Genomic DNA, 14,937 nt, shown 5'->3' with positions numbered 1-14,937 from the left:
ATAAGAATTAATTAAAGTACATGAAATAAAAGTAAAAACATAACTTTTTCTCCTGTTTATTCTCATCAGGTCATACAATGGAAGGCAATATTTAAATTATAAAACTCCAAAGGAAAGATCGGACTCTGGATGGATTCACACGGCTGACACAAGTCAACATGTGGTGTTTTCTGCATGAAAGAAAATACCACAAGTGGATGTTCAAGGTCATTTTTCTTCTTGTAGTTTGCAGTGTAAATCCAGCCATCGTACAGAAAACGTATTTCATCTGTTCAAGATAAACTTGAAGGAGGGCTTTTCCTTCAGAGCGCAAAAACAAGTGTATTGCATTGATTGGGTATGGTTTTAATGGTATTTAGCATAGTCATTATGGATTTATATGTGCATGTGAAACAAGCACGTAACCTTATATATAGATATATGTCATCTATGACATGAGTGTACACATTTGTTGAGAAATTGCAGATTAGGCCCAGGCCTTTAAGAGTACCAACTCAACAATTAAAAAATGACAGAGTTAAGGCCAGCTCTTAACAGGAAAAAGGTTCAAATTAAACATACAGTGATCATATATAACTGCTGCACGTCAACAATGACAAATAGAAAAGAAACCTTTGCTTCTTCGCTGCGTCACCTGCAGTCAAAAACATCCTCTGTCTAACAATACTGTGTCTCAGTCCTGTGATGGTTCTGACTGCAAACGGGGGCGGCAGCACCATCAGGAAGTTCAGATTCAGTCACTCTCCAAAAATGATCTCCAGAACAATTCAGCAACTCATCTCACTCTATGAAATCAGTCCGTACAAAATGGCCCCTTGTGTTTTTTTTTTTTGTGTGTGGAATCATCTTCCTGTTTGGATAGAGCATCAAGCCCTGGAGGGGTCTGCTTGCTGCACATTTTCTCTCTGTGCATAGAATCTGACGTACAAAAAGACAGCACAGAACCGTTCCTATCAAACACCTCTTGCACATGTAGGAAAACTTCTCTCCAGTGAGGGAAGACATCGTCCTGCTACTGTACGACATTTCATTTGTCCAAACAGATTTTTTTTTTTTTTTCGGGTTCGGTCGTTAATAACAACTTTTGGCTTCTGTCCCATTAAAACATCAAAACCTCGGGAGGATGAGAGGTTTGAACATGTAGCGCTGCACCCACGAAGCCGAGCTGGGTGGGAATGGAGGGAGGTGCAGAGGAATGTGCATGTCACTTCGACCCAGAGGGGAAACTTGTGATGAGGGCAGGGGGGGCAAAAACCAAAGAAAATATCACGATGACCTCAACAAACGCTTAGAAGTTGAGCTTTGTGATTGGTCGCTCTCTGGTTGAGTCCGTGTTCTGGCTGTTAAAGCGCTTGCGGTTGCGTTTCATCTTGGACAAGTCCTTGTCAAAGACTTCACCTGACCTCAGCGCCGACACCAGGTCGTCAAACTCCCCGCCATCGTCTTCCCCGTTCGCCTTCGCTTTCCGGGCCTTTCGCTCCTTCTCCCTCTGCTCTTTCAGCTGGAGACACGGAACAAAAAGATAACGTTATTATTTGGCAAGGATTAAAGAAATGCTTGGGGCAGACCCTTCTTCTCTTTCTTGTTCAGAAGAATGCTCCTACTCTCTTATCGTGCTGCTATTTAGCTTCATTTGAAAACAGAAAGCCTGGCTCTGTCCCGAGGTAACAAATGCTATTTAGAGTTTAAATGGTTTAATTGAAGCAGTTCATAACTTCACTTCTTCTTTTTGACAAGTCTGACATGTAAACGGGAAACACTTATGTACCTGAGCTTCCATTTTGGCCCTGCGCTCCTCCTCCTCTTTGCGTTTCCGCATGTTCTCGTTCTCCTGCTGCGCTTCGGCGAATGACTGCAAGAACTGGTCGAAGATGCCAAAGAACTCATCTGGCTGCATCTTACTGGCATCCTCGCCAAAGTGCTTTACTGCCCGGAGGAACTGCAGGGGCCGAAGAGAAAGGGGGACACAGGGAGGGGGCACAGGAGATTAGATTTACAGCAGGACACAGTGGGGCCATGTTTTACTCGCTCTTTCACTGTTTTACAGGACACTCATTACGTCCCAGCTCTTTGAAAAAAAAGAGCCGGGTACCAGCAGCGGGGCTTTGAAGCCCGTGTTAACCCAGATCTGACCGGCTACTGATTACAGCCAGGACCAGAGACTGGAGCCAAAGCCCAAATTAAGGAAACGTGTTTGTGAACTATTTTTTCCCCAGTAAGTGAAAAAACGGAGAACATCCAGATGTGAGAGCATACTGAAGATATGGACCTTCAGCTCTGTTCATCACACACAAAATCTATTAGGCACTTTTTTTCCTTACAACTTGGTATTCTGCAGAAATTTGCAATTATTATGCAACTAGCGGTTTACAGGATCTGCATGTTCACAGTTTCCCAATCAGGAGTACAGAGGAGCACTGCACACTCTCAAGTGTTAAACTGGAGAACACTGTAAATGATTCACAGGAACCAAAGGTTGCCATGTGGGCTGCAGAGCAATCGGGTCAATACAGCATACTCAAACACACACACACACACTGTTGGGCAAAAATAGCATTAAAATAGAAAATCATCCATTCCTAGCATGTACCAATGACATTTGGACAGATGGATTCATTTAACCCTCAGGGTGTCAAAATTCACATAAAAGATGAATATGCTCAGGTTTCTAGTTGTAAAAATGTCCTTTTAATTGCTGTAATTCCAAAATGGTTTATTCTTTTTCAAGGTTTATTTTTGGGCTTTGCCATCTCCATTTTACAGATAGGACAGTGGACGGAGCCAGAAACCAGGGAGGGAGAGAGAGAGAGAGAGAGAGAGAGAGAGAGAGAGAGAGAGAGAGAGAGAGAGAGAGAGAGAGAGAGAGAACCCATGTGCACACCTTGAGGGCCACAGCCTCCATACATTGGAGTGCGCACAAACCAATAACCCACCATTACCCCCTTTTTTTGTGTTCATTTGTGTTCATTTGTGTGTAAGAAAATGTAAATGTTGTAAGTATGTAAACTTTCACAAAATGACAAGTTGGCTCATAAATAACGATGTCAAAGTCAATCCAAGCCTCTGTTCCTGGTTTGTCTTTCACCTGCACACATGGCCGCGAGGCATGCCGGGCAATAAAGCGCCGGCAGTGCAGCAGCAGGAAGCTGAAACACTTGACTCCTGCTGTTAGCTTTCCTCGAAAGGTGACTGATGAGGTCAACGCGGCATGTAGAAACAGCTGCGCGCAGAGGAAATGGGATGTCTACAGAAAGGGACAGTGGAGCAGCTTTTTCTGCACAAACAAACCAGAGTGCAGCAGAGATGACTTACAAGCTCCCGGGCCTCGGTGAGAGAGTCCTCCACATCAGAAAAGCTGAAGCTGGCCACGGTGATGAACTGACTCACCACCGACACAAACTTGTCGCCCAGTTCCTGCGGTCGCTTCTTCTGGTATTCTAGCTCCTATCAAAAGAAAAATTATACAGGAGAGAAAGTTAAGGGGAAATAAAAGCTACAGTAGTCTTGCAGTAAATATAGTACAAGAGCATGTATCATCTCAGATTTTCTGTGACTCACACTCTCTACACTTTTCAAGCTGCTTCGCAGGTTGTTGATATCTTTTTCCAGCTCAGTCATGCTGAAAATGACAACTTTGGTTTAGAATCAAATGAAAAGAAAACAATTTTAAGCAAACAGTAAATATGGCAGCAGGTTGTCGTACTTGACTTTGGCTGCCACTGAGATGCTCTGCAGGTCCTCCTGGAACATCAGGACTTTGGGGTATTTCTTCTCCAGGATGGTGATCAGGTAGTGCAGGAGAGTGATGTTTCTGCACAGACACAGTGAGGGGAGGGATCAGTGAACATGTCAGATGTGTGATGTATTACTACTCAAAGGCAGGTTCAGATAATGTATGGGGTTTCATCTTCATCACATATCCTGTTCGAGATGGGACTTTAATGTCTTTCAGGCTGTTCTTTATGTGTCTGAAAGTGTTGATGTCACAATTGGAAACTGCACTCACTTGTCAATACTGGATTTGGTATCAGCGATCTTGTTGAGAGAGGACACCTTGAAGCCGTAAGCGTTCCCCCTCTGACCCTTGTTCATGAAGTTTCCAAAGGCCAGCACCACCTCCAGCAGCTGCTTCAGGTTTCTGCTGTGTAAAATCTCCTTGGACGCCTTTGTCAGAGCTGAGACACAACAACAGTACGAGCATTCATGTTTTCAGATCATTAAAAGAGGTCGATCATGTTGACCACATTGATGCTTTAGAAGAGAATGCTTTTGGTTCTTGATTATAAATAAAAACATCTTTCTGATTTTCCCCACCTTCTACTTTGGGCTTCATCTCTGCTATCCTCTCTGCAAACTTCTTTTTGAAGTAGAGAGACTGCAGCCTCTGCTGGTAGTGGTTTATTCTGGACAGCAGATGGAAAAAGTGTGTCAGAGAGGAATGAAAATAGACCAGAAATAAGAATTATAAACAGGGAAATCCACACATTTAGACAAAAGCCATAAACATGGACATTGTGCTTTAGAAAAATAAAGCCTGTGTGCTTCCTCAATAGGACACATAAAGTTTGATTTGAGATTCTGAGGCTTATTTTGGCAGCTTTTTGTTTTATTTCAGCTTATGAAGCGTTGAGTCTGCGGCTAATGAAAGCCACAGTGACATCTGTCCTCCAGTCCATTCTGTACTCTGAGGAAACTCTAATGGCAACAAACTGTTTAAGCACAGTAAATCATGAAAACCTAAATAAACTAATTTCATCAATCTTAATTTTTCTGACATGAAGGCATCTCAAGTCAATATTCTGGAGTGACATCATTTGCTTGAGTTTCTGAGCTTTGCTGGTTTTAAATGTACTCATGCAGTGAGTCGAGACTGGTTCCTTTTGTTCCTTTTATTTCAAGAAAACTGGAATGCAAACTCTGCAATTAAAACGACAAACTCTCTTTATTAAGCAACACAGTTTGGAAGTAATGATTCACACAGTTAGGTATTGTTCCCGGCTCAGTGGGAACCCATGTGTCATTTCATGCATCTGCTCGCACTAAGACGAAACAATGGCTATTGTTTGTCAGCATATCTGATCTGGCGTGAGTGCCGTGCCGACATGAAGCTGTCACTACCTGTTTATTAAAAGAATGAGGGGAAAAAATAAACCAGTGAAGTACCTGCTCATCTCATAGAGGAAGCGGTCAGGTTTTGCCATTCGGTCGAGCTCATGTTTGTGTTCCTCCAGAAGATCCACATCGCTTTTCTCAGGGATAAACTTCAGCAGCTGATGGGGCAGAAAAAAGATGAATATATTTAAAACATATTCATCTGTTTTATTCTGGCAAATGAAGAGGACTGAATCAATACAACAGGTGTGTCACTGCTCAATCCCCTATCACAACCACAGTAACCAGAAATCGTCTTATACCTTACTTACAGACTGTAACCTTGCGCACTGCATGAATACCTTGAACACAAGCAGGAGACTTTGTGACCTACCTGCTCCAGCATGTCTTTGGGAAGATCCTCCTGTTCGTCCATGGTTAGTATGGCTCTCTTGATCTCCTCATTTGAGAGCTTCAGCCTGCAGCACATCACATCACATCACATCACATCAAGGGGGAATTAAAAATCCATCATATCCTTTGAGGTGTCCGCTGTGTTACGATGCTTGAGTAAACCCACCGTGAGAGCAGAATGTTGCAGTTTTGAGCTCGACGGCCATCGATGACGGAAAGTTCTTTGACTTTTTTAGAGCTCAGCGTGTCATCGTCGGCCTCTTTCTGTGTGAGCAAAGTGATGAAAGAGTTAGTGCTACTTAAATGTACACAATTTAATTTAAGTAAAAGACACACAAAGATAACGATAACATATCCCCTAACACCCCGAACAAGAAAAAATACAACAGAGACTTTAAAAAACAGTTACACAAACATGCAAACACACAACTCAAGAAATATGACCGACTTAAAGTTTTATAATCTGTTGGACACACATTGAAAGTAGCTGAACTTAGAGTAGAAAAAAATATCAAACATCAAAAGAAAGTCAGACCGAATAAACAAGAAGCAACATAGACTGTATATCTTCTGTAAGTGCACTCACCTGTTTGGTGTTATTGATCATAAAGAAGTCCTAAAACGCAGGCAAGAAGCAGGGAAGATGTAAGCACTCATTAGAATAAGTCAAGCAGTTACGTGATTGCAGCCCATAAAAAACAAACAGCAACATGAATCAAAGCTCACTCTGACTGCGATGGATACATCAGTAATGGAGTGAGCAGCAGTGGGACATGAGTGGGTGTTCAGTTGATGAGTGCGTGCGTTTGCTTCACATGCTGTGCACATCTGTGAAGTGAGTCTACTTTGAGATGTGTCATGTTTTTGTGTAAACTAATCAGGTTGCCACTGGGGGATCTAAATTTAGTAGACAATCAGACACATCTAATTCATCAATTTTCATTTTTTGAGTGTTGGACATGCTTTCTGTTTGAGCAGGAACAAGCTTTTAAACGACATGCTCATTCCTCTTAGTGGAACTACTAAAGACACGACTATGAAAAAATAGCAAATAAATGAAAGCACAAGAAGGAAACAGCTGATTCTCAGCAGCTCACTCATGCAACTTGAATCAAATATGGCAAAACTACAAACAGAAATAGCTTAAAAAAAAAAAAAAAAAAAAAAGCATTCTATTAAGTGTGAGAAGGCATTCAAGATGACCCAGGGATGAAAGTTTTGGATCAAATAAACTCCAAAATCTATCAGCACTCATTCTCCATTCTTTTTTTTGACTTTTTGTAAATGGTTTGTCTTTTCCATTCTCCTTTTTTTGGATTCAGTCAAGAATCAAAAGTTGCAAAACAGGAGAAAAATGTGAAAATGCAAGCCAGCTGCACCATCAGCCAACCAACGCCCACCCACCCAACATATCTCTTCCCCCCGACCCCTCTTTGATACCAGAAGGTAACATTTGTTGATCCTGAGAAGTGAACTGCTTCGCCCTCAGTACCTGCTGTCTCTGATAGGCTGAAAAGGTCTTTTCTATGTCCTCCAGGTCCAGGATTTTGAAAACCTTGGCATCATCAACCTCCATCCACACGGTGCCCTCCAGTTTATTCTGAGCAGAGGAGAAGGAACATTTATTTATCAGGTTTAAACAAATATTTTCATTCTATTCAGGGCTTCTCCACTGTTCTCACCTCAGCTAACTTGGACCAGTTGAAGGACTTGAGCGCATTGGCTGGCTGGGGAATGTTCTTCATTTTCAGGGAGGGTCCTAGGGGTGCTCCTGGAGGTGGAGGGATGCCGCCGATGGGTGCGCGTCCAGGAGGAGGTGGAGGACCACCGGGAGGAGGGGGTGGGGGAGGAGGAGGAGGCATCATGCCTCCGGGAGGAGGCGGTGGAGGTGGGACCATGCCTCCGAAGGCTGGCATGGGTGGAGGAGGCACAGGACCACCAGGAGGACCTGGAAGGAGGGGAGGGCCTCCGGGAACAACAGCAGCTTGTCGCTGCTGGGGGAGTAGAAAAAAAAGAGAAGAAAAAAAGAGGGCGTATTTAAAATGGTGCAGAGTTACAGATAACACAGGTTAGGAAAATACTTCTTAATACTTAAGGATTCATTTATGGGACAAAAAGCATAAACAGTTAGAACAGCTAACAAATAAAACCAGGTCTTAGGAGGACTTTTTCCAATAACTGTTTGTAGTAACATGCTTCTAATGCATCATGTTTCTTATTCATTTGTAAAATTGCCTTACATTCCTCCTCTCAAATACAGACTGTATGTCTTGATAAACATTTAAACACCTGATAGTGTACTTACAGTAAATGACTCGGCCTAACTGTCAACTGTTCACTTTTCAGGGTATCAACATATAAAGGAACAGATTTATATGTAAAGAGGGGACAGAAATAAATGATTTTTAGTGCCTTGCATAAGTTTTCCACATTTCTCAGATTTACAATACTCATTTTTAAAAAGACTTAAGTTAACCTTCAGGCTGCTTATTTCACCTCAAAGCTGTCTGCAAAGCACTCTAAGCTGGACATCTTTTAGTTTTAAATCATATTGTATACCCTCTATTATCTCTCCCTTCCATTCTAAAGTGATAGCCTGTGTTGGCTTGGTTGATTACATTAAACCCTAATAAAATTATTTTTTATTTTATTTACCTTGCAGTTATAACATGAGGAAAAGTTTCACTGAGTAAATATTTATTCAGGCGCTGTATATAATCTAAACTCTCGCTCCTGTTTGGTGATGATATGAACTCGGTGATCGCTCTGGAAAACTTCCACTGAGGTTGTATTTTAAGGTTAATGTAATGGACCACATACAGTGCTGAGTTCGTGCAGTCGGGCACTGAGTTCGGCCACTTGCTGTTTGACATTCTTGTGCTCGGTGCTCTCCTTTTCCAGCTTCTCTTTCATCTTGTTGAGCGTCTGCATCATGTCCTCCTTCTCCTGAGTCTTTGCATCACATTCACGCTCCTTCTTATCAAACTTCTGCTGCAACTCATGGTGCTCTGTATAAAGGGAAGTCACAGAACTGTGATTTAATAACACTGAATGCAGTTTGGCCACAACATTTACTAGACTTAATCATGACAGGACTCTTATTTAAAAATATACAAACCTTTCCTCATCTTCTCTGCCTGCTCTTTCCACTGCTTGACCTCATTTTCATTCACCAGCCTGCACAAAGAGCCACACAGATAATCAAACACAGTTTCAACATGAATAACTCAAGTTACAGGTTTTTTTTTTTCCTGAAAGACTATTTTTGGGCTAAACACTGTTAAACACATGGCCTTTTATCTTTCAGGAAACACAAACACAGTTCCCAATCCTTCAATGAGGAGGCTGTGTAATCTGTTCCAGGTACTTATTCATCATGTGTCAGTCTGAGCACTGGGTGGGGGTGTGGGTTGGGGGGCAGCGAGGACTCACATCCGGACTACGTTCTTCACGTTAAAATTCTCCAGTGGTGTGACGTCCGGGTCGTGACCTTTGTCGTTCTGCAAAACCATCTGCTGGACGATACGATCCAACAGCAGCCAGTACTGCACCGTGTTACCGCTCCTCTTGTCTGAGGAGAGAGGTTGGATAAACACATGGATAAAGATTTGTATCCTCATAAGTATTTTTTGTGACAGCAGAAGAAAAACAGAATGCACAGTGGTTGTTTAAAACTCCTGTGAGGAACTTTCAGTTTGTGTCGATTGTGGCTCCCCTGTGGACATAATGGTATCTTATTGCTACTCGTTTACAGGGTATTTGGGACATGTTAGACATAATGGCATAATCAGTTATACTATTTAATTCCTCCTCCTCCTAAAGAGGTGCGATCATCAGCCCACACTAGTCTCCTTGTGGATAACTGGAACACATCTTTTTGTGTCTGAAGTTTTAATTACACTCTTAATGCTTTCAAGGAGTAATTGAGGGTCTCGTTGAAAAGACACTGAAAGAGGAAGATGAGCCTTGAATGACGTTACTGCAGTAGTATGGTGCCTCTATATTGTCAAGTAAATTGCCGTGTGAAAGCTGGCTAACGCTAATCATGCGCAGCATTGTATGTTGGCCAACAACAGTCTCTGGCTTCGAGTCTTTGTTAGACCAGAAACAAGGATGCACAGATGTACTGAGTATTAAGGCCTTCCATAAGGGGGGAAATAGGGGAAAGTTATCAGGGGCCATTAGAGTTAGGTAAAACAATGTCCACCCAAAAATGTAAGCAATCATAATAATTTTTTGAAACCTAAATACTCACCATTATTTATGAACACAACAAAGAAAGACGTTTTATTCATTGTTGCCTGTTTCAATCCCATATTTTTAAAACGGTATGAACCCTGTTCTGTAACGTTAAAGTTGTGGGAGAGCCATTGACCTTAACTGTTATTAGTAAGTAATCTTGGGCTGGGTATAGCCATGCAAGGACCTGCACAAAAGTCAGGATGCCAGAAAGAAAGGAGGCTACGGCATTTGATCCAGACAATAACATCTAAGCAAATGTATTTTTAGTAAGCTCCAAAAGCTAAACAGAGCCAGACAGAGGACGCAAATGTTAGCCAGGAGGCTAGGACTTAGACCACTGATCCAACAGGCATGTACTGATATTCAATTAAATGACATCTGTTGAGGGCCCATTCACTTGGCCTTTCAGGGATTCAGCTATTTCTGTTGGGGGGCCTGTGTGGCAGTATTACTACTACTTCATTTTGAGACTCATTGATCACCAGCGTCTTTTAATTACTTATCTTTAAAGATTTTTGAACACATTTTCCTCAGTAGTTTGCAGCCCAGTAACAAATAAGCTGAAGAAAAGACTCACGTGGCATGAGGAGACAGTGATGCAGGACGGACATAAAGTGCGGGTATGCATCAGTGTGATTCATCTTCTTACGGATGAGATCAAAAACTTGGCTGGCACTCTTGGTGTCTATATGTACCTGGAAGAAGAAGAAGAGGAGAGTAAAACAACCTCCCTGTGAATATCTGCTACTTAATGTTTTACAGTTACAAATATTTAGTAAATAATGTTTGAAAACCATGTTTTTTTTTCCTTACCGACTCAAAACGCTTTGACAAAGCCAGCTCATCGTCGTTTCGCAGCATCTCAAAATAGTCCAAATGCCTGAGAGGAACAGAGTGGATTAGTTTAACAAAGAGGTATTCAATCTGATACCTAATCTATAAAACAGATCCAGATCAATCAGATCTGATGTGATTGACATTAGCTGAAAAGATTGAGCGTGCTTTCACACCTATAGCTCGTTTTGTTTTCCGATTTAGATGAAAAAAATGAAACATTGTTGCATTTTTCCCTTTAGTTGTTTTATGTTCAGACTGCAAAGTTGTGAAACAGGCCAAAACACAACAACCGGGCCTTCTTTATATCATTAGGTCAGAGCCTACTTTTCCGACAGTGGAGGTGAACAAGACGCCAAATTATTAGAAAATTTGTCAAATGTTGGACACCACTTACAAAAATAGAGGGGCATCTCATGAAAGAGATGGGCTTTTTAAGAAAGTACTGTGATGTTGAAATGGATGGAGGAAGCTGTATTACTGCACCTTTTATTAGCCTACAGTAACTACAACAACTACTGCTATTGCTAGAAACTACTACTACTACTATTACTACTACTGCTTATACAGTTTCTGCAGGGTTCGATTGGCAGCGAGCCGAGACCACCTCTTTTGGAGGATCTTGTCTCACTTATTTTGTTTCCACATCAGAGTGTGATTGCTGATGATGTTCACATATTTCCAAACAATCAGTGCCAAAGGTGCAAATGCCCTCTGTTCTGGAATAACTTCTCCAAAATTTCCTGGTGTGAAAGCACCCTGGAATATTTGACAGCTTTGATTTCATGTCTTTGAGCTGAAAAACACACATTGGTTGGTCCCACTCTAGAGCAGGGTGAATTCTCTTGTGCTCCATCTCACCTGTCTAATGTAGAGTTTTCATGAGAACGTAGCTTATCGATCACAGGTTGGATCCCCAGCATTAGAAACTCATATCGGAGGTGGATGCGGAATTCCAAACTTGTCTGTATTTGGGAAAATAAATAGAAAAAAAGATGTGAACAATGTTTTTCAAAGACCTTCTGGTTTGAAAGGAAGCAAAAAAAAGTGTCGTTTATATATAACTCACCTCTCCGGCCCCTTGACTCAGGACAGCGTTAATAAAGGACATGATAGCTGTTTTCAGGTTGACCTCATCTCTGTATCGACCCGTACTCCGGTCCAAATCGTTTATTAGTGTCTGAGGGATGACAGGGTTATTACAGGTGTTAGAGTATCTTCACACACTGTTGCTTTTTAATGACTTCCATCTACCTGCAGGAGATTTAAAACCACAGCTTTGTCCTTGACCTGCCCTCACCTGAAATCTCGTCCTCTCGCAGGCGAAGCGTTGGTAATGCAGCATGGCCTCCAGGATCTTTTTGTGTCCACCAGGGACCAGACACACAGCACCCATGATCTCCAACACAGCAACTTTGGTCTTGATGTTCTCTGTGGCCAGGCTTTGAGCGATGATGTTGATGCTCTCAGAGTGAGAGAGGACGTGGGCGCGGCCCTGTGAGTTGTTCATGAGAGCTTTGATGCAGCCAATCAGAGACGTGTGGATCTGCGACTCTGTGGTCTCGTAGTCCATGCTCTTCAGGAAGTTTAGGATGCATGTCAGGCCGTCCAGGTCGATAAAACGAGTAACGAACCTGAAGGAAGAGCAGGCACAGAGAAATCATCTTAGAAGTTTGTTTTAAAATGAAATATCATTTTTATGTCCAGCAGTAAACTTGTAGTTTCACTTGCAATGGATAAATATTTGTGTGAACTGTATATGCCACTTGTTAAGGCTCTCTTCTGCATCTCTTGAGAATTTTTCTTTTTTAATTTACCAACACTGCAGTGCCCTTCATCGCCATTTTATTCTTAAAGGACTCATTTACATAATGTTGAGAGCGACTCAAATGATTGACAGACAGAGGTTAGAGGAGGCCAATGAAAGGATGACAGGTGGCATTTAACGCAAAGGACAGAAAGAAGATATAGAAAGAGATGAGACAGAGAGAGATGAGGCTCGTATCCACCTCATGGGTTGTGTCCTCAGAGCGGTCTTCAAGCTCTCTATGGTTTTGTTTCTCTCCTCCTCGTCCTCTTTCTCCAGCGCGAGGAGCGTCTTTCTCTGTTCAACAGAAGATAACACATAATAAAGATCTGATTCAGAGCTACAATTCAACGGAAAAGATAAAAGATTTGCAGAAGTTTACATTTGAAAAAAATTGTGCCATTTTTTGGCTTACTGCTACTAGCTTCATTAAGTTTGAAGTTGTCAAGAGATGTTTTATTTATAAAAAAGGACCATTTTGTGACCATTTTTAATGTAAAAAATTAAGTTTAAAAGGTATGACTTACAGCTGCCATTGAATTGAGCTGATCAATGTAGTACTCTGGCCAACTGGTTGCACTTTTGTTTTCTTCTTGTTCCTGAAAAACAGAGAAAATCAGAGAATGAATGATGTTATACAGTATAACACTATGTAGGAATCCACACAATGAAATAAAGGGACAACAAGATGATTTAATGACCACTTTATGCGCAGTTTGTAAAGGGTTATTATTGAAACATCTTACATAAGAACGTGGTCCTTGTTAGAAACATTTCAGAGAGTCACGTGGTGGTCAAAAGTTAATATTTGGACCGTGCCACATGTTTGAATACATCAAAGTTGAAGAATAAACCAAGTGGAAAACTTGATTCATTCATTTTTCCAGAAGGATAAGCTTTGAGACACACAAACAATGACAAACACACGTGGAACAGAAGGTTTGGGGCATAAATAGCTGCAAGCCGAAAATGGAGCAGGAACTCCAAAGTAGGGCGACACAGTTATCCGGCCCAATTCACCGTCGCTGCGTTTCAGGAGGGGATGAGAAGTGTCCTGAAAAAGGAGCGCACAGCTGCTTGAGAAAATCTTGAGAGATTAGCAAATGAATGTGAAAACTGTGGATTAAGGACATTCTCTAGTTTATGCTGAGATTAATCTCTGGACAGGAACGTTTGTAATACGAGTACAGATAAAGTAACTGGGAGACATTTCATTTTCTAACTCAAGGGAAGGCACAGAGGAGAACATGACTTGACCATAAACTTGGCTTGTACATTTAAGTTCCCCCGGCTTTCATTTTAACCCCCGCTCCATCAAGTCTAAGCGAGCTGTGACCATCAGAAACTAATTGGGCGTCACGTAATAAGGCGGCCTGCAGGGCCTTGGCTACTCGGGCAGAAACTGCAGTTCTTGGCTGTTCTGTGGGGATCGTGCAGTGACAGATCGGTCTGATCCCGCTGTTCCACTCAAGGCCGGTGCCAGGTTGGCCGGGCGGGTGCTGGAAAAGGTTCAGTCCATTAGTGGAGCAGAGGTGGGACCACTTCCTTTAGCATCTTAAAGAGTTCATTTTTCAACTGAAGAGTCAGCACTCTTCAAACACAGAGATGTCTTTAGTTTATTTAGGGTCGTGATCACAGAGGAAATTCATGGGTGTATTTCTAGGAGTTCCTTTTTTCCCACATTTGACAAAGTCAAGATCAAAGACACTTTTTTGGAAACAGGAATGAATCTCTTGATTCAGGGGTAAAAAGACTTTAAAGAGAAGTTAAGATATAGCTCTGTCTGCTCACAAATTAAAGGATTTATTCAGGGTAAAATCTGAAACCTAACAGCAAAATCTCTGCTAAGAACCGGCTCTGTAAATCTTCTTTTTTTGGCAGATGTTGCAGCCAGATGAGGGCTGACCAGAAGGAGGAAGAAGATTGATTCTGTGCAGCATGATTTCATCAGAGCAGGTGACTGGCCAAACCAAACAGCTCAAGCTTTGCTGCTTTGACTAACTTATCTCCTCCTGGCTCGGCATGACGAGGGCTCAGTGTGGCCTAAAAATGACCTGCGTTGCCAGATGTATGATAACAACGGGTGTGGACATTCATATCAACAAATTTACAATAGTTGATTATAAATCAGAAAAAAAGAATCTGTCATTTAAACAAACCCACAACACAATCTTGTCTGTGAGAGCACCCAACCACATCAGTAGTACTCATCATGCAAGCTCATGTCTGACTGCCTGCAGGCAAAATGTAAGAGAGTAGAAGCATTTGCCTCTTTAACAAGTGAAAGGTTGCTGTCTTTTTATTTTATCATTAGTTATTTTATCATTAAATAATATTATTGGTTGAAGTAGGATTTTAATTTCATGGTATAATATTATTGTATTTTCTTTCTGGACACACTGATAATAATAATAATAACCCTACATTCCTTCTTATCAGCCCTCATCCAGCTCACACACAAAAGCTGCACCTGTGAAGTGAAGCCTTCCTGTTTTCCTTGGACAACCAACCGCTTCCTTTGCCTCTTTTCCACACGCACGCACACACAC

General features: G+C 41.8%; 1 protein-coding gene across 7 annotated transcripts in view; it reads right to left on the bottom strand.

Annotated features, from left to right (window-relative positions):
• Positions 1-40: 40 nt before the first annotated feature.
• Positions 41-14,937, bottom strand: part of LOC109994180 (disheveled-associated activator of morphogenesis 1) — a 45,913-nt gene continuing 31,016 nt past the window's right edge. For 4 of the 7 annotated variants that reach the window (XM_020647391.3, XM_020647389.3, XM_020647387.3 and 1 more), the window contains 23 exons: positions 12,916-12,987; positions 12,591-12,685; positions 11,882-12,215; positions 11,651-11,761; positions 11,443-11,546; positions 10,561-10,627; positions 10,325-10,442; positions 8,938-9,076; positions 8,624-8,682; positions 8,326-8,513; positions 7,188-7,499; positions 6,998-7,105; positions 6,092-6,121; positions 5,672-5,769; positions 5,486-5,570; positions 5,164-5,270; positions 4,315-4,403; positions 4,007-4,175; positions 3,704-3,811; positions 3,559-3,619; positions 3,313-3,444; positions 1,769-1,939; positions 41-1,501 (listed from right to left, as the gene is read on the bottom strand). In XM_020647391.3, coding sequence (XP_020503047.2) covers positions 1,289-1,501; positions 1,769-1,939; positions 3,313-3,444; positions 3,559-3,619; positions 3,704-3,811; positions 4,007-4,175; positions 4,315-4,403; positions 5,164-5,270; positions 5,486-5,570; positions 5,672-5,769; positions 6,092-6,121; positions 6,998-7,105; positions 7,188-7,499; positions 8,326-8,513; positions 8,624-8,682; positions 8,938-9,076; positions 10,325-10,442; positions 10,561-10,627; positions 11,443-11,546; positions 11,651-11,761; positions 11,882-12,215; positions 12,591-12,685; positions 12,916-12,987 — 2,970 coding nt within the window. In that variant the 3' untranslated portion in view covers positions 41-1,288. The remainder of the gene's footprint in view (positions 1,502-1,768; positions 1,940-3,312; positions 3,445-3,558; positions 3,620-3,703; positions 3,812-4,006; positions 4,176-4,314; positions 4,404-5,163; positions 5,271-5,485; positions 5,571-5,671; positions 5,770-6,091; positions 6,122-6,997; positions 7,106-7,187; positions 7,500-8,325; positions 8,514-8,623; positions 8,683-8,937; positions 9,077-10,324; positions 10,443-10,560; positions 10,628-11,442; positions 11,547-11,650; positions 11,762-11,881; positions 12,216-12,590; positions 12,686-12,915; positions 12,988-14,937) is intronic. The other 3 variants (XM_020647392.3, XM_020647394.3, XM_020647393.3) reach the window with 3 other exon arrangements.

This window comes from Labrus bergylta, chromosome 15, assembly GCF_963930695.1.
Source record: "Labrus bergylta chromosome 15, fLabBer1.1, whole genome shotgun sequence".
Lineage (NCBI taxonomy): Eukaryota > Metazoa > Chordata > Actinopteri > Labriformes > Labridae > Labrus > Labrus bergylta.
Note: the sequence above shows the minus strand (reverse complement) of the source record. Positions and strands in the feature narration are given on the sequence as shown.